This window comes from Dromiciops gliroides, chromosome 1, assembly GCF_019393635.1.
Source record: "Dromiciops gliroides isolate mDroGli1 chromosome 1, mDroGli1.pri, whole genome shotgun sequence".
Lineage (NCBI taxonomy): Eukaryota > Metazoa > Chordata > Mammalia > Microbiotheria > Microbiotheriidae > Dromiciops > Dromiciops gliroides.
In genome coordinates, this window is record NC_057861.1 from 715938540 (window position 1) to 715958200 (window position 19661).

At 45.4% G+C, this 19661-nt stretch overlaps 1 protein-coding gene across 1 annotated transcript; it reads right to left on the reverse strand.

Moving 5' to 3' along the window:
• Positions 1 to 1165: 1165 nt before the first annotated feature.
• BHLHE40 (basic helix-loop-helix family member e40) lies at positions 1166 to 6947 on the reverse strand. The gene is made up of 5 exons (XM_043975426.1): positions 6482 to 6947; positions 6113 to 6182; positions 5720 to 5827; positions 4662 to 4785; positions 1166 to 3318 (listed from the first exon to the last, which is right to left on the reverse strand). The coding sequence occupies exons 1-5, from the start codon at positions 6550 to 6552 to the stop codon at positions 2465 to 2467; spliced, it is 1227 nt and encodes a 408-aa protein (XP_043831361.1). The 5' UTR covers positions 6553 to 6947; the 3' UTR covers positions 1166 to 2464.
• Between the last annotated feature and the right edge of the window lie 12714 nt (positions 6948 to 19661).

Below are 19661 nucleotides of genomic sequence, written 5' to 3' on the forward strand. Positions count from 1 at the left end.
CATTTGGAGAGAACAGCCATGACAAGCCGTGTCTGGTCAGGTGGCGTGGGGTTTTTTGCCTGGATTTCAGATCCCTGAGGTCATTTTCACTGCATGGGAGGTGAAGCTTCTGTCTGGCAGACTACTTTACAAGCTGGAGGGTGTGGGGCAGCCTAGCCATCAGAGTGCATCTAACCAAACATTTAGAACCCATTCTACTGATTAACCTCAGCCAGGAATGCTGAAGATTAATACAAAGGTACTCGGCCTCTGGTTAAAAACCCATAAAGCCAACGGCTCCAACCTCAATCTGTGCCCAGGAGTTATTCTGCCCACTGTTCAACATACTTGCCTTGTGTCTTTTTTTTTTTTTTTTAAGCATCTATGACTAAGCAACGCCGCCAATATTCATTCACACACCAACACACCCAATCTCAGGAAGTTCAGGAAGGATGTAACATAATTAGGAAAGGTTTCCTCCAGTACTTTTTGCTGGACACGGTCAATCTATCAGCCCCTGCTCTGAAAGTTAGAAAATGAGAATGAGCCTCATTCTCAACATCAGTTAATATTTCATAATCGTTGTTGATGAAGCCCCATGCTATTAAGGGTCTTGCCCTGTTCAAAACTTCTCAGGACATTCTGCTGAGTGACTCTAGCTCTCTTTTCTACAGGGCTTTAACTCATGCTGAAAAAGAAAAGAAATCTTTGCTTGGCACCAAGAGAGAGTGACTATGAAATACCAGCTAGAGTCAGTTAAAAAAAAAAAGGAAACCAAATATTTACCTATCAAGTTGACTAAGCTCTTCTGACTTAACACTGTGCATGTGAAAAGTGAATTATATTCTGAGAGTTAACCATTTGTGACCTAAAAAGAAAGGAAAATGTCAGTTACATGTAACATCTGGCCCACCAATGGCTCTCTCCTGTAAACTCAATATTCAAAGAACACAGGAGACCAACCTTATCTTCCACAGGAAAAGGATTATTTTATTAAGTATTTTAAAACGACTACTTAACATTTACTCATTAGATAAAAATATTTACAATTTTACACCTTCAAGGAGGTTCCAAAATATAAACACTGTACCTCTCTCTAGAGAAAATTATTCTTCTCTCTGAAAACAGAAATACATTCATGTTTCTCACTTGTTTTGATCAAGTAATTATACAAATAAACATCTTAAACATTTTACTTTTTAATATATTTATATATAATATATATTTATAACAGTTTTACAAATAAGGCAATAACTTTAGACCCCAAAAGAAGTTAGAACACAATCAGGCATAGTGCATTCAATAGCTGGTGCAGTCATAGACAGACAATTCAGAAAACATTTACTCTGGACACAATTTTTTTTTAACTAAGGAGATATGCTTTTTTTTTTCAGTTAAAGGACAGTTATAAGCCATCAGACAGGGGCACTATCACTGCAGAAACAATCTGGTCTACGGGTGGTCAGGCAGTTGAGGGGGCTAAGACGATTAGCAGGAGTTTTCAACGGAAAAAATAAACTATATTCAAATTTGCTCTTTAAGGGTAGCAATTCATGCCCTGATTGATAAACACTCTACGTAATTTAAGCAGCCCTCTGCTCTCCCGTACCTCAGACACCTGTGCAGCAGTTGCAAAAAGAAGACAAAAAATCAGGTGCCAGAGAAGTCTGGAGGAACACTCCTCACTCGTTCTTCTGGTGGGTCAGGCTGTCCAACAGGGCACATTTAGTTCCTTAATTAGATAATTACATATACAGCTTAAGCAGCAACTATGCTCTGTACTCATTCAAGGCCAAGGTGTGGAGAGAAAGCCATCTCAAGTCTTCCCAGAAATCCTCGGGGACAACGCCATGGGGGGCTACTTTACAGCTTTGGATGGAGATGAACAAAACGCCAGTACTAAGACTGACTGCCCTTTTGTGTTTGAGTCACACGGAAAAATACTGAGAGATGGGTGGGGTGGAATAAGTCCGTCTCAAGCTGTGGGCCTGGTGGGGAGCTGTGCTTTGTCCAAGTCCTCACATGAAAGTACCATATTCCAGTTCACCAAAAAAAAAAAAAGTTTTAAAAAACCCTACCCCGTAGCCCTCTCTCCCAAATTTAAATCTGGATAAACCGAACAGAAGTCACAGTTTTGAATAATTCAGTTGACTCTGTTTTCAGTGGGCTGTTTTCTCTGGGTGGTAAAATCTGGGAGGTTTTATTTAAACAAAATGATGCCAAACAAGCCAACCCCTACATATGTTAACCTAGGTCCATCCTTCATGTTTTCCCTAAGCTTTCTGACTGCTGGAGCCAAAGGAGGTTTCCAAGTCCTATACTTGTGTACAATAACCCACTCACACACACACACACACACACACACACACACACTCACACACCACCTAACCTCCACACCTCTGTTTAATCTGGATATAAACTCAGTCTCATTAGACTTTTTTTTTTTTAAGAAGCAAAACAAAAGAGGTCAGGGGTCACACTGGGTTTAGTCTTTGGTTTCCAAGTTTAAAGGTGGGATCTGCTTCAGAGCCTGGAGCAGAGCTGAAGAGTCGATGGAGGAATGGGGTGGCAATGGAGAAGGGAGTCTTTGGGGCATCAGCAAAGGAGGCGGGATCTTCTCTGGGTTCATGAAGCCAGTGAGAGCTGCAGCTGAAGCAGGGAGCCCAGGGTACAAGACTGGGACAGAGGTGGGGTACCAGCACTTCTCCAACATTGGCAGATAGGCTGTCGCTGATGGTGGGATCAAATAAAAAGGCAGGCAGAAGGGAGGCTGGTGAGGGTGAGGGCCCAGAAAAGAAGACCCAATAATATCACTGCTAAAATGGCTTTCCCTGTCAGACATTTCTAGTCTGGTCTTTTTTGCAGGTGGGTCTTCAGATTCTTGTTTAATGGCGCTTACTCTTTCTCCCAGTGGGTATTTATGTTCGTTATCATTTTTAAAATACTGCTGGTCAGCTTTAGAGTCACTTTTCTCCAGCTCGCCTCCATAACCACTGTCAGTGTCTGTATCGCTTCCACTCTGCTCACCACTCGAATGGGCAAAAGTCCTTTGGATTACCGGGACACAGTTTTTCCCGTGCCCTTCAGTGCCTTTGGTCAGGGAGCTGGGCTTCTCTTTGAAGTCCATCATTTTGGGGGTGGGATCGCTAGGCTTGTGGACAGCTCCGCCCTGCAGGACCTCAGAGACCATTCGGTGGAGGTGACTGACGAGTTGCGAAGACTTCAGATCCCGACTACTTTCATGCTTTGCCAGGTACTGCAGCACCTCCCTGGCACATGTTTGGAAACCAGAGCAGAACATCTCCTGGCTGGCATCAAGGTTTCTCGAGGATAGCTCACCTGGGGAAAACAAAAAAGGGAAGAAATTTTAGAAGGGTGCCTACCCTAGGTCCGTTCACCAAAGGAAGCAACTCAACTAGTTAATATAAGAACCCCCTAACATAAGGCGATGGGCTGGGTAGTACAGTAGAAAGAATGCTGGGTCTAGAGGATGTCAGTTTGAACCCTCGATCTTCCATTTATACCTTTGTGACCTTGGACAAGTCACCTCCCTTCTCTTGGGAAGTTTTCTCATCTGTAAAATGTGGGGGTTGAATGAGGTAACCTCCTAGGCTTCTCCAGTTTTAAATACAAGATCCCATGGATACTAATTTCTTTGTGGACAGTGACTGTTCAGCTTCTCATGTATTAATAGGTTGGACATATTAACCCAAAGAAAACTTTTTTTCAATGGCTCATCCCATAGCAAACAAAAATGCTTCTCCTTATCTGTAAATGTCCTAAATCTTCATGCTGTTCATCCACTTTCCCAGTAGATAATAAAATATTTATACCCCTAATTGAAACATGAAAAACAAAACAGACAAAAAACTGAAGGAGAATTGTTGTGATCTGTTCCAAATCCCAAAACTGACACTTTAAGGGTCATCCTTAGATGAGCTTTCAAAATGACTATGGGAGAATGAGGTCATAATAGAGGAAGGGAAAAGATGTCAAAACTGACTTATAAACCTAAATATTATTACTTGGAAGGTACAAGACTGGAAGAGCCCTTCCAACTGCTTTTTGGAAATCAATAAAAATGGACAACTAAACTTGGGTGCTCTAATCATATTTCCTAACTCCACCAACATGCCTAGTGGCTCTTCAAGGAACAGCACAAACGAATGGAAAATTGTTCTTGTACGACTGCCAGGCGCAGGCTTATGCCACACACAGTGATAAGAGAATGAATAAATCAAGAACAAGTGTATGCCAGCAGTCTTCTCTCAAGTGATCGAGGGAACTGTGACTTGAGATTCTTAAGACACCCCCCCCTCCAAAAGTAACTAAATAAAGTATTTTCAAAATAATAGGGAGATGAAGCCAAATAGAAAAAAAATGTCAGAAGTTCCAGTGGGTACTAGGTAGTTACTTTAGTATTTAAAGAAAGTTCCCAGTCCCCAAGACAATAAAGCAAAAAGGGGTACGTTAAGTATTGCACCATTCCACTAATTTGTATTCATGTCAGGTGGCATAATAGATTCTTAGATGAAAACTTGTCCTTTTAGGAAAGATAAAATGGCAGGGCCCACACCAATGTGAGCGAGTAATTGTCGCAGAGATGTCCTTACAACAGATGTTGAAACTAAATCTTTCCTTTCACTAAACCTGCTGAGAGCCAAGCAAGCTTGAGTCCTCACCGGCCTGTAAGCCGCTCTGAAGAGCCACAATCTTCTGTTGTTGCTGTTCAATCAGGTTGGTGAGTGCTTTCACATGCTTCAAGGTAAGCTCAAGAACCACAGCCTTCTCCAAGTGACCCAAGGTCTGGAAAAAAAAAAAAAAGGAACGGGGTGAGCCCCTGTCTGTGGAAGCAGCTTAGCAGCGAGAGGCTGTCCTCTCCCTTCCCGTGTTACTTTGGGTTAGGCTGGCATTTCTGAATGCTGCTTTAGAAACGCACAACCATAACTAAAAGATAAAAAAGGAGGTGACAGCTATGCTCAGAGGTATTTTAGGAGCAGTGACATGCCTCAAGAGAAAGCATTTGACAGATCTGTTTCTCCAGCCCCGGCTGGTACCCTGACCTTAACTCAGGGGAATCCAGAGATAACGTTTCTCTGCAGTGGTGTCAAACCAGAGGGGGAGTTCTAACAGAAGGGAAGCCAAAACGGCTTTCCCGAGGAGATTTCCTTCCCTTTAAAAAACTTCCTGGTTTAAAATAAAACCCCAAACCCCAAGCCTGGTTCCTTCCCTTCTCTTTCCTCCCAGACCCCAGCGCCCTAAAACCTGGGAGTCCTACAGGCTTCAGTTCCAAAATGACAAAAGCATCTGACCCAGGGGAGATTCATATAAAATAGTGAAGAAAGCATCCTTCCCACCTTGCGGCTTCTCCTAAGGGTAAATTGGGGGCGCAATGGGCTAGCAAATAAAGTCTGTGAACTCTGAAAAAGCCCGAGTTTCTAATGCCCCAGGAGGAAAAAAGCCTAAATTGAGGTAAAAAGCTTTCACAAAGCCCGGGCCGGAGTCTCTTTCCAACGCGTCCTTTACCACTCCCCGTTCTCTGGTGGAAAGCGAAGCTTCCAAACCAGGTAGGATGCAGACTGAGGGGACCAGAGCCGCCAAGCTACTCCGGGGGGCAACATCGGAGCTGCAGTACCGAGCGGTACCTGAAGACGGCGGCGGGGAAACCTGCGCACCAGCCACCCGCCCGCCCGCCCTCCCCGGCGAGCAGAGTTTGGAGAGAGTCCAGGTTTTCACTTACAGTAAGTTTGAGATGTTCGGGTAAGAGGTCTTTCAATTGGGCGATGCACTCATTAATCCGATCACGTCTTTTCTTCTCGATCAGTCGGTGCGGCAATTTATAGGTCTCCTGAAAGGCAAAGGGGACTGTGGGCAACCCGGGCAAGGGGACAGTCAGTGGGTTCCCGGGGACACAGTCATGCTCTGAGGGCAGCCGGGGAGACCCAGGGTAACCCCGGAAATATGGTCCCGGGTTGGCCCGGTCCCGATCCCCTCGCTGTCTTCTCTTCCTTCTTCCTCTCCTACCCGAGCCGGGACTACACTTTTCATTGAAACTCTAACGGTGGGAGCTGGGGGAGGATTCGGAGGGGGGGCGCGTCGGGGATTGGGGTGGCGGCACAAGATCTGTTCTTACCTTATTGTCCTCGCTCCTTTTTAATCCCCTCCTGGGTTTGTACACTGGGTACATGTGGGCAAAATCCATCCTGCAGGGAAAGCAAACAGGATGCAGAATGAACGAGGGAAAGAGGGGGAGAGCCGTGCATCGTCCATTCTCTTGGGCAACAGCTCAGGATGCGCCGGAGCTGAGCCAGAGTTGAGGGGACAGAGGAGGTCAAGTCTGGGGCGACCCAGGGGAAAGGGAACTGAATGGACTGAAGGGGCATCTGGGGAAGAGGCTGCTTGGGGACACCGGGATCCCAGGGCCATCCCGTCTGGCCCGCACCCCGCACTCCTCGGGGGAGCGCGGCTGGCAGCGGGGCGCCGTGCCTCCGAACTTCCTTACCCTGTGGGCTCCAGTCCCGGCACTTTGCCCAGGCAGGCGGGGGGCGGCTGGGCGCTGGTGATCCTTTCCATGGCACGGCGATGGCGCGGAAAACTTAATGCCCTGTTTGTCTGGGACTCGCGGAGCGGGCGGCCGTGGGATCTGCCCCCCCTCACTTAAGTCGCAGGAGCCCCAAGAAGTCTCTTGATTTCTTTCTCCCGGATACTGGAAGTCCCAGGTCTGAAGCCGAGGGAGCTCGGGGAGAGGCAGATGCGCCGGGTTGCGGCTGGAGGTGCGCAGGGAGGGATGCTCGCGGCTCAGCTCGCAGCGTGCAGGAGTCCCCCTCTTTGCCTCTTGCTCGGGTTTGTCTGCCCGCACAGACTGTCTTTCTGTTCTCCCTGCGACGTCTGGACCGTGCGAGCCAAGTGAATGAGCTGGTGGGGAGGGAGGGACAGAGGGAGGGAAGGAGAAGTGGGGGGGGGAGGGGGGAGGCTGGTTGGTGGTGGAGGGGAGGGGGGCTGATCCGAGGAGTAATTGGGAGGCTGCAGGCTGGGTTAAATGTGAGCGAGTGGGTGGATTGGAGCTACGTGTTCCACCCTGTGACTCCAGGCACGTCTGGTTGCTGCCGGGGAGGGAAGGAGCGACCTGCCCCCGCCCCCCTCCCCCTGCACCTCCCTCCCCGCCACCTTCCCCTCCTCTCCATCACATGAGGCTCACGTGTTGGACAACGCTTGGGCTGCTGAAAGGGAGCCCTCCCCCGACACACACACATCCTCCTTTCCTCGCCCCCAGCCTGATCGCACCCCCCCCCCTTCCCGCTTCCCCCCTGCACCCTGGTGTCTGAGGCGGCTGTCTTTACCCGAAGGGGGGTGGGGTACGTCCGGGTCCCAGCCCCCGGGGGGGCGTCCTAGCAGGCAGGCGGGGGGAGGGGGGAGGTCTGGCTTTGGCCGTGTGGGCGAACCTGCCCTAGGGAAATGAAGTAAGTTCCAGTCTCCGGGGAGCGGGGCGGGGGGGGGGGGGGGAGGAATGGCCAGATCCGCCTGCCTGTGTCTGACTCAAGCTGGGAGAGGAATATCCCCTCTCTCCCAGCCAGCCCGCTTCCTCCCCCGCCCTCCGCTCCCCCCACCCCCTCCGCTCCAGGAGGAACCGAGCCGGGAGGGGGGGCACCCAGCCTCCCTGCCCCAGGGGCTTTGGTTTCTTTCCGTCCTGTCCTCCTCCACCCGGAGTCCAGGAATTGCCCGGCGTGGGGAGGGGCCGAGGGGAGGGGCGGATGTCACCCCACTGGAACAGCTCAGCCGGGACTCGCATCACGGAACGGGCAGCGCTCCAGCCTCAAGGGCAGCCGAGGCCGCCGCCGAGCATGCCGGCTGCACCTGATGGCCGAGTGCGGCCACTGCGCCCTGCCCCCGGGGGCGCGCCCCGCACGCAGCCGCGTCCCCCAGTCCTCCGTTCGGATGCCCGGCTGCCCTCAGCGGGGCTGCGGGAGCACGGGGAGGGCGGGGGCACGGGGGAGGGAGGGGAATCCGCTTTGCCATCCTGCCATGCCCTCCCCCCTCCCGTGCAGCCGACGTTACACAACCGCGGCTGCTCCCAGCAGGAGCGCGGGGCGTGAACCTTCACGTGGCCGGCTGGGAAAGCCAGCTAGCTGTCCCCCCCCCCCCCATCCTCCCCGGACTGGAGCCTCTCCGCAGCTTCCTGGTGGCCAGTCCAGGGCTCCGGGCCGAGTCCCACGCAGATCCCGACGGTGACTTGGCAGGGGCACTCTGTTCTTGCCAAGTTCTCTTGGGCTGCCGTGCACCTCGGCTGGCCCTCACCTGGCACGGGGCCCTCCCGGTGCTAGGACACCGGGGCCAGGAAGCAGAAGGAAAAGGGTCGCCAGACCCAAGTCACTCAGGAACCCCCAGCCTGGTCTATGTACGCCCATGAGAATGGGGCGGGTGGCCCCCCCACCTGATCTCCTGCCACCTATATCAAGTCCTCAGGACCGTTCTGGGGAGGATTCCTGGCTGGCTGCCCCAAAGGACAAGAGAGAGGAAATGTGCGCGGGGTTAGCCAGAATCCTAAGAGGGAGAAACGTGGGCTCCGGCTTGCAGTTTGCAGGGATTCCTGGGGCTTCGGACTTGGAGGGGCACAGTCCTTTTCCTCTAAGTTGCCCTTCCCCCATCCTGGGCCAGACAAAATCTTCATTTAATGACCTCGTCCCTACCCCAAAGGATTTAGTTTGTGCGAAAGTCCCAAATTTCCATACCTTTTGCTCAGATGAAAGGAAACTCAAATCAGTCGAGCTTAGCCGCTCTTAGCAGCTCCGGGTTTTTTATTTTTAAGTGTGAAAGGAGAGAAGGTAGAGACTAGAGATGAAACTGAATTTGAGGGATTTCAGGGACCTGTGGCCCGATTGGATAGGTGTTTGAGAGATGACAGTACGTTTCTTTATTGTATCCTCAGGTCAGACCCCTGGCTGCTGGGTACCCAGATTTAGGAGGGAATGACCTATCTGACTGAGGATGATCTTAGGTGTCTCTTCCAGTTTCAAATCTTATAATCCTATAAAAAGCTTAGAAGGCAAGGTAAATGAGGTCAGTACTTGTGATACATAGGCCTCCATTTGGGTTCAGTACTAAGGCTAGCCCTAGTTCTGTAGGTACCAGAGAAGTGTGGAGTACAGGCTTGGCCTCTGACTCCCTGTGACCTTACTTAAACAAGTCCCTTAAGCCTCTCACAGGCCACAGTTTGGGAAAAACCAGCAGGTATAGTAATTAAAAGGCTGGACCCAGAGTCAAGGAAAACTAGGGTTCAAATCCTGCCCCTTATAATTTAGTGGCCGGACTATGTGAGCAAATCACTTCACCTCCGTTCCCTCATCTGTCAAATGGGGATGATCCCCGTAGCACCTACCTGCCTGTCGGGATTGTTCCGAAGCTTAAATGAGATCGTGTATGTCAGGGGTTTTGTACACTTCAAAATGCAGCTGTTGCTTAAATTGTTATAATTATTATTGTCTCTGAGCTTTCTCCCAGTTATGGCTGTGATTCTTGGGCATTGCCTGAGGACTGGAATGCACACATTGACGACATAAGAGGGCATGAATTTCCTTCACTTTGCTTTGGAGAATTCCCGCTTCCTGTTTATGTTTCACAAGTGTCAAATTCATTAGCAAGTGTGAGAAATGCCTGGTTTAAAAAAAAAAAAAAGTCTGTTCCCTGGTTTGTCCTCTGCGTTTGGGAAGGAAAGTTATTCCTCCTGGAATAAGGTAGCCTTCTCCATGACTCAGTTGCTTTCTCAAGTGAATTATTCTAGAACTTCCTTCCTGAAGGAGAAACCTACCCTGATTGTGTTCATCCTCTCGAGTAGGTTTAGTTTCCTTGGAAGAGAACTGTCATTTGGTCACAATTCTGGTGCTCATCTAACCCAGTATTATTCTCTCTTCAGGAGACCGGGGTTTGCTGGGATATGGGGCAAGGAGGAGGGTTACGGGGTAGGATTATCTTCCTTTGCATCAATTTTGTAGTAATCATCAACAAAATTGATTAAATTAAAATTATTAAAATTATATACAGGACACTGTGCTAAATTCTGGCCATCTAGAGACAGAAAGGATCCTATGCCCTCAAGGAACTTACATTGTAATGATATGAAGCACCTTTAATAAGGAAATAGATAGTGACCTAGACCATCTATTGCCTCTGACAGTGCAAGGATAAAGCCAAATTTCCACCCTCCCTCGGTCATATCTTCTGCTGGCTCTCTCATTCCTAAAACTAGGTATGCCTGTTGAGACAGCATGGTGCCATGTAATGGCAGCCTCTGATGGAAAGACTTAATGTCTAAACCCCTATTTCTGGGTGACCATGAGCAAATTCTTACACCTCTCTGAGCCTCAGTTTCTTCATTAGTAAAATGAGAATAACACGTATGAGGATCGTTGTGAAGTTCCAAAAAAAAAAAATCATATGTACAAAACACTGCAAACTTTCAAGCATTATATGAATGTCAGTTATCATTCTTTACACTTTCAGCCTTAACACCTTTGAGGTCAATGAGTACCATGCATTTGCTACCTCATATACACAACTCTGCTTCTTTTTATTTGTTACAACCTTTAAGAATTGTCCTCTAGTTTCACTCTATCAGGATTTGATGAAAAAGTCCATGCTAACCTTGTCTATACTCTAGTATGATTTTATCCATTTTAATCAGAGCCAAAACCAATAATTTTGACACCAAGGGCAAGCCCAGTGAAATGTACCCAGGCTCAGCAGTTGGGGTGGGAAGGGGAGGAATTGAGGAGGCAGGGTAACAATTCCTGTGGAAAGACCTTGAATTCTACCCTATTCAGAAGAGATCAAGACCCCAGGGAACTAAGGAATGATCCTTGCTAGCTGATAAGCTCAAATGTTTCTAAAAGGCAGTAGGGTAGGAAGTCCAAAAAATTACTGCAACTCCCCCCCCCCCAGGGCAATGAAGGTTAAGTGACTTGCCCAGGGTCACACAGCTAGTAAGTGTCAAGTGTCTGAGTCCAGATTTGAACTCAGGTCCTCCTGAATCCAGGGCTGGTGCTTTATCCACTGCCCCACCTACCTGCCCCTAATACAATTAATATATTTTTTAAGTATTTTATTATTTCCAGTTACATGTAAGGGTAGTTTTCCACATCTGTTTTCACAGGATTTTTAGTTCCAAATTTTTTTCTCCCACCCACCCTCCCTCCCTTCCCTCCCTCCTCCCCAAGATGGAAAGCAGTCTGATATAGGCTGTATATGTACAATCACATTAAACATATTTCTACACCTAATACAATTCTTAAGAGAAGTAACTTGGTGAGGGGCAACTCTAAAATCTAGCAGACATCTTAGCTTGTCTTTGTCAGTGGTTTAAATTTTTCTTGAAGAGGGCAATTGTTTCTCTGTGGTAGGAGAGTTAGGAGGTCCAAATGGACTGGCTTGATCATACCCCATCTGGAAAATTATGCTCAGTTCTTGTCAACACATCCTAGGGAAAATATGGATATCCTGAAATATGTCCAAAGAAAAACAATATGGATAGTGAAGGATTTTAAAGCCATGCCATAAGAAGCTTGGTTGAAGGAACTGGGAATATTTAAATTGAAGAAAAGTTGTCCATTCCAGCTCAAGGGCCATGATCTTATTATTTTAAGGCTGGGGGGTGGTGGTGGTGGTGGCGGCGGCGCAAGATGTTGTGAGGCAGGAGCCTGAAAGCTGTCAAGTATTTGAAGGGCTGTCCTCTTGAAGAAGGATAAACTTGTTCCAGAGGTGACCCAGGGTTGCCATTTGTCAAGGCGTGAGCCTCTTCCCAAGAAGGGAATTTCACCAACCTAGTGATGTGATTCTCTGGAAAATGGTTTGAATTAATCAAGTCAGGAATGGAAGCCTTCCACATCCTTACATACTAAAATCCATCCCTTCCTTCGAGGCACACCCTAGTTGTCACCTCTTTTATGAGAAACCTTCCTTGTACCCCCTCAGCTAGAGAAGATTTCTATATACCAAGTACATAGTAAGTGCTTATCAATGTTTGTTTTCCTCTTTCCTTTACTCCCTGATTTCTTTTTTTTTTCAGTAATTGGAATTAGGCTAGCAAATGGTTGTCATATGGAAGACAAGAGATTAAACATACTTTGCTTAACTCCAAAGGGCAGAATTTGGAACAGTGAGTGGAAGTTAATGGTCCACACACAGGTTCCAACTCAACAGAGGTGAAAATTTAGTAACAATCAGTTATTCTCCAAATGGCATAGCCAAGGGGCAGAAGGATAAAGTGGGACTGTAAGAATTCCCTACCAATGGAAATCTGAAGCATTTGGTAGAGTAGATAAAAGGATGGATTTGGACTCAAGAAGAGCTGAGTTCACCTACTGCTTCAGTCACTTAGTAGCCTTATGACCCTGGCTAAGTCACTTAACTTCAAGCCTTAGTTTTCTCGTCTGTAAAATAGAGGTGTTAACAGCGCCTCTTTATAGGCTTGTTGGGAGAATCAAATAAGGTATAGGTGCAAATCATAAAGTGCTACATAATTGTCATTGTTATTATTATTATTATTACCATTGTCTTCAAACAGAGACCAGATGACCAGTCATTAGGAATGTTGGAGGCATTGTCCATGATTCCAAATAGAAGTTTGATCTGTAGAAAAAACAGCAGATTTTGATTCAGTAGACAGTGAGGTTCAAATTCTACTTGAGCTATTTCATGCGATCAGGCAAATCACTTAAGAGTTTTAATTTCATAGAGCCCCAGGCCTAGAATCAGTTCAAAATCTGAGTTCAAATCTGGCCTCAGACATTTACTAGTTGTGTGACCCTGGGCAAGTCACTTAACCACAATTGCTTCCCCCTTCCTCCTAAAACACAAAATAAACACACACCAAAAAAAGAGTTTAAATTTCCTCTTCTTGAAAATGAGAATAATACTACACTGGGTTATTTTGAGGGTAAAAGGAGGAAATCTATGTAAGGGGTTTTCAAAAGGGCTATAGCACAGAGGTCTTTTCTTGCTTGATCTCTGAGCTTCCTTTCAGTCTAGGATTGCAATGAATAGCTAAGAATTATTTCTTACCAGCATATCATTTTTATGTAAAGAAAACTTCTAAGCTTTGACTCTTCTATGCTCTTTCTTTCCTTCCTCATTTATATTATTAATGAACTCAACAAACATTCTCCCCCCCCCACAACATAAAGGTAAATTATAGGCTTTAGAACACTGGTCATTCAGTCAATAATTATTAAGCACCTACTCAGTGCCAGGCACTGTTGTGAAGCACTGATTGAATGAGCAGGGCCTATATTAAGAGGACATTGATAAAGGAGGGCAAGGCTGACTACAAAAGATGCTGGAGGAGAGGCGATAAGGTCAGAGAAACAGCATTTCCATAGCAGAGGTCTGAGTGCTACAAGAAAAATTGAATCACTCAGATATGGGAATAGGTGGCAGAGCCCAATTTTTTTTCCTGCAATCTTTTTTTTGAAAGGGGAACCCAGGATGAAAGACTAACTTGTTTTGTATGCAAATAGGTGATTGCCTTTTTTTGGGAACCAGATGTAATTTCTTAATAAGGAAACATTTTAGGGTGAACTTTTAGCATGAACTGTGGCATGAACTTTTTTGATCTCTTCTGAAATGAGTAGAAGCAAGGTATGAGGTGATCATTACCCAGCACTTCCCTAGGATAGGAGAGGTAGTGTGATGTAGTGTGATATAGTGTGGTCTTCCTCCTCCTCCCCTTTCTCTTCCCCTTCCTCCTCCTCCTCCTCTTCCTCCTCCACAAAGTGCTAGATTTGGAATCAAGAAGAGCAGGGTTCTTCTGTTTCTTTCTTCAAACATGATTAATGAAGACATTTGTTTTGCCATACACACACACACACACACACACACATACACACACACACACACAAAATTTGTAATTGGCTTTATTTTTCTTGCCTTCTCAACGATGGGGTTGGATAGCAAATTTAGAACTGAAAATAAAATTTTTCATTTTTAAAGGAAGCAGGTCTGGGTTCAACTCCACCTCTTAAAGAGTTTTAGCTATGTGACCTTGGGCAGGCCACAAGCTCTCCCTCAAATAACTATCGAATGAAGCAACTGAGGGTGCAGCAGTGATTATCCCCTCTCTCCTCTTCCCTAAAACATCCACTACGTTAACAGATGATTGCATGGGAGGGGAGGGAAGTTTCCACATCTTAGAAATCTTAGCTCCTTGGTTTAGCGATACCTTAGCCCCCTTCCCCCCCCCCCCCAATGTGTAACGGAGATTTGGAGAATTTTCTGTAGTTTATTTTTTAAAAAATAGAGAAACCTGGTGTACTTGGGGCGTCTTTGGAATATGAGAGAGCAGTTCTACCTTCCTGGGTCATTTTAAGGTGATTTAATATATGCAAATGACCCTTCAAATTTAGGATGAGTCCTGGGAGATTTTTTAATTAAGTTGTATAAATTAGAATACAAATGCATTTATTTAATGATCATACAATACAGTTTGGATGGTGAATACTTTGTTTACACAAGACACCTGTGCTCCTGGGCTCAGAAAGCTCCACTGGCTCCCCGTTGTGTTTAATGGAATGCCGGGCACATAGTAGGCATTTAATAAATGTTTATTGACTGTCTCTTTTAGGATCAAATATAAACTGTTCTGTTTGACATTTAAAGCCCTTCACTCTACGGCTACAACTTACTTTTCCAGACTTAATCCATAATTCCTTCTCCCAGATCTCCTATCTCTCTCTGTCTCTGTCTCTCTCTGTATGTCTTCGTCTCTGTATCTGTATCTGTCTCTGTCTCTGTCTCTGTCTCTCTCTCTCACACACACACACACACACACACACACACACACACACACACACACCCTACAGCCCAGTCACACATGTCTGGATTGCATTCTCCCTTTTGCCTCTTAGAATTTCTAAACCCTTCCTACATCAGAACTCTCCTGAACCTCAACAATTGATAATACCTCTCCCTCATATTTACTTGTTTTTATTCTCTGTGTATTTTGTAATTCCCCACCAGGATTTCACAGGTCTCTGTGTGAGTGGATGAATCTCATCTCCCCCACACCATCCAACCAAAAAAAAAAAATCGTTGTTATTTCAATCCATCAATAAAGCATTTATTAATCACCTATTGTGTGCCAGGCACTGTGCTAGGTGCTGACAGCCACAAAATTGAAACAGTTGTGGCTCTCAGGGAGCCATTTCTCCTCTAGAACAGAAGACCCTTGAGAGCCAGAAGTGTTTCCTGTCCTCTATACTCAGGAAATGCTTGTTGATTGATCAATTAATTACATGATACTAACTCATCTGATCAACTGAAGTCAATTCCTTACCAAAAAAAAAAAATTGTTCATTTAAAAAGATCAGACCAATCGTTTGTCAGACAACTCAGTGAGAAGGTCTAACTTAGGTCACTTCAGACCAAAGTAACTCTTAAAAAACAAATGAGAACATCTGTTAAGAGTAGTAAAGCAAGGTGAGGTGAACTCATTTAATAAGGCTCCCTGTTACCATGTGCACACTTGAGAAAATCTCTTCCCTCCTTGATAATAAAGAACTGCCAATTCCCGATTATGTTCAACTGATTATCTGCAGTCTTGCTTTTAAGTCTTATGAATGGTTGGTGGCTATTAGGTCTGTGTGTACCTGGGTCTTCCTGGGCTACAGACTTGTGTATTGAAATATACCTTAGGGGCAGCTAGGTGGCACAGTGGGTAGAGCACCAGCCCTGGGATCAGGAAAACCTGAGTTCAAATCTGGCCTCAGACACTTGACAACTTAGTAGCTGTGTGACCCTGGGCAAGTCACTTAACCCCAACTGCCTCACCAAAATATAAATATATATAATATATTATATATATATAGCTTAGCTTGGCTGACATCTCAGCCTTTTATGCTCAGAGATATAGGGATAGAGACTAAACTTAATCTCATTCAGGTAGAGGATTGTAGAATGAGGGAACTCCCTCTATCAATGCTGGTTATTACCTTCTCTGCTAGTTGCCTGGAGCTCTGAGAGTTGTGTAGCTAGTCTGTGTCACAGACAGGACGGGAAGGAACCCTGGTCTTCATGGATTCCTAGCAGTGGATTGCCAGCATGGAATGAGTCAAAGGGAAGAGCTAATAACAAGGTCAGGGTGAGGAAAGGAGAGGTTATTCTCGGTCTGATCTCCGTAGTCTGGTTTCAGTGAATCCCAAGAATATGAACTTACTGTTCCTAGACCATTTTTATGCCACACCTTGCCTGTGACTCAGCTCTCCAGCCAGCCCTTGCCATGGGTCCTGAGTACCTGAATGGGGCTAGTTCTCCATGACTAGCCCAATTCAGCCTCATTACCCTGCCTGCTGCTCTTGTTGATCATTGTCATGTAAAGGGAAGGATCCTGGCCAAGTGGTCTTGGATTCACTGCCTTGGACACATAATGCTTTGTGGCTACAGACAGATTCAGCTCCTCAGAACCTCAGGCAACTCTCTAAGACCATAAGAAGCAGCTAGGTGGTGCAGTGGATAGAGCACTGGGCTTGAAATCTGGAAGACCAGTGTTCAAATCCTACCTTAGACATTTAGTAGTTGCTTGACCTTGGACAAGTCACTGCTTGGGTTTTTTCCACATATAAAATGGGGATAATAATAGCCCTCACCTCCTAGGGTTGTGAGAGTTGAAAGAAATAGTAATTCCAAAGCACTTAGCATAGTGCATGGCACTTAGTGGTGGTTGTCCTTTGTTCTCAAACAGGACCAAAATGACATCACTATGTTGGAGCCAAGTTACAGTGGCTGATCAGACCAATCCAAGCTCAGCTCAGAATGCACTGCCACAGGTCGGGCGCAACTAGTCCATGTGAACATTTGGGGTGGATTCTCTCCATTTGCTCATCTTGTGTTTCTTTTGACTGCTTCCATTCTACTTTGCTCATAGAGCACATACCTTCTCTGATGAGGGCACTCCATGCTGGATGGTCCTGTGCAAGTGTCTCCCATATCATGTAATCGATCCCAAAGTTCTTTTTTTTTTTTGATCCCAGAGTTCTTAAGAGAGACCTTGAGAGTGTCCTTGCATCGCTTCTTCTGACCACCATGTAAGCAACTGCCTTGTGTGAGTGGCACATAGTAAGTACTATATGAACATTAGTTATTGTTGATTCATTTCAGTTATGTCTGACTCTTCATGATCCTATTTGGGGTTTTCTTGGCAAAGATACTGGAGTGGTTTGCCAAGTTTTTCTCCAGCTCATTTTACAGATGAGGAAACTGAGGCAAACAGGGTTAAGTGGTTTGCCCAGGATCATACAGCTGGTAAGTATCTGAGGCCAGATTTGAACTCAGGAAGATGAGTATTCCTGACTTTGGGCCTGGCACTCTATCCACTTCACCGATGAGATGATGATGATGATGGTGGTGGAGGACCTCTGGGGCCATCTGGTCCAACCCATAGAGGAAAGGAATCCCCACTATAATAACACCTCTGCAATGCATCTTCATAATGACACGTGTAGACAAAAAATAAGCTCGTCTTCTCATAAAATCATGTGTACATTTAGTATCACAGATTTTGAGCTGGAAAGGCTATCAGAGGGGTTCTAGTCCAACAACCCCACTGCGCAGTTGAGGTTCAGAATGGTGACTTTCCTAAGGTTCCATGGATAGTTAAATGATAGAGGCAGGATCTGAACCCACTTCCTCTGACTCCAAAGCCAGTAGTCCCTTTCTCTACTTATTATATTCCCTTCCCCTCCCCCCACTAGTAGAATGTAAGCTCGATAAGGGCAGGAGCCACTATCACTGGCATAGTGTATTGCACATAACAAGCTCTTAATGTCTTTGTCTCCCCAGCTCATAACACTATGCCTGGCACACAAAGTAGGGGCTTAATAAATGTTTGTCAGTTGATTAATACACGTTCAGTGAATTGAATCCAACTGCTTTACATTGTAAGAGGTGTCTTTCAACTGAGTACAGGGGACTTTGTGATGCTCACAGCCATTATCGTGATAGTGTCCTTGAGAGATTTTATATATATATATATATATATATATATATATATATATATATATATATATATATATATATATTTTTTCCCTTTCATTTTTTACTAATGTCCTCAGCACCATCAAGTACTTAGGAACAGGAGACTGTCCTTGTGACTTCCAGCCAGCTGCTCTAGGCCCTGTACTCTGCTCCAGTCAACAGTCAGGACACAACCGCTAGAAATGTGGCAGTACAGAATGTACAAGGAAACCGAAAACCAACAGCTTTTTAACTGCCAGGGATTGTTGGAACTATGTGTGAGGTTTGGAGAGAGAGGCTCAGTGACCTCTTTAGCAGTGGTCCTTGGCCTGTTTCCGATCCCTTTCAGATCACTGAACTATGGGTGCTATTCAATAGATCACTGGATATTAAGTAGGATTGGAAATGTTTAGTCAAGGTGAAAAGATGCTCTCCCGTTTAAATGATGCTGACTTGGCCAAATGCAAAGGAGTGAATGAATGAGAACAAATATTTGAAAGTTTATGAGCAATGAGATGGGAGGGGATATTTTCTTCTGGAGACCCAGGTGTCATTTCTTTTCACACTAAGGAGATGGATGACACAAACCTTGGGAAATCCTGGAAGTTTCCTTCAAATTTCCAGACCAGGAATATGAACAGGATGAATAAGACTTCCTTAAAGTTATAGGGAGGCCTAATTCATTGCCTATATACTTCACAGCTGGCTAATGCATTTGGGAAACCATTTGAATGTTGCTTTAATTACCTTCCCATTATGTCATAGATTGTGCGACAGTATGAACTTATTCAGGTATGAGTGGATTGTAGTCACTTTCAATGTTAGATTAATATGAAACTTTGTTTATGTTTGATGTTTTGTTTGCCTTCTAAATTGGCGAGAGTAGTTTCCTTTTTGACTAAATGTGGGATTTCATCTGTTCAGGGAGTTCCCAATTAGGAACTTCCTGTACCAGTACAGATGGGCACCTTTTCTGCTACCTGGAGCATGGAGAAGTAAAGTGATTTACCAGGGTCACATAGCCATGACCACATCTGATCACATACATTAATCATCTATTCATCTGTCTATTTGACCAATTGTCTATTTATCTGTCTGTCTCTTTGTCCATCTGTCCACCTACCTTAATGTTTATATTATTTCTATTTACCTGTCCCTTTGCCTATCTGTCTTTCTTTTTCTATATGTTTAAAATATCTATCATCTATCTACCTTTCCCTTTGTCTGTCTGTCTGTCTGTCTATCTATCTATCTATCTATCTATCTATCTATCTATCTATCTATCTATCTATCTATCATCTATCCATTTGTCCATTTGTCTTCCTGTCTGTTTCTCTGTTCATCTGTCCATCTATCTAAATTAGTTTATCTGTCTGTCTGTCTACCGATCTATCACTTATCTCTGTCTAGTGGACCAAGAGTTGAAGTGACATATGTTGTTGATCACTTAAGACAATGATATCTGAGTCTCTATGGTCTATGGTCAAAGCCTTAGCCAGGTATATCCAGGGCTTTGCTTTCAGTGCCAAAATTTAGGGGTACTAATAGCACTTGATTTCCATCTGCAATCTATGAATGAATGGATGGGTGGGTGGGTGGATGAAAAAACCTTGCACTTATTATGTGCAAAGCTCTTTATTCAATGCTGTGGATGCCAGACAACATATAAAGGGGAATAGTGGCCA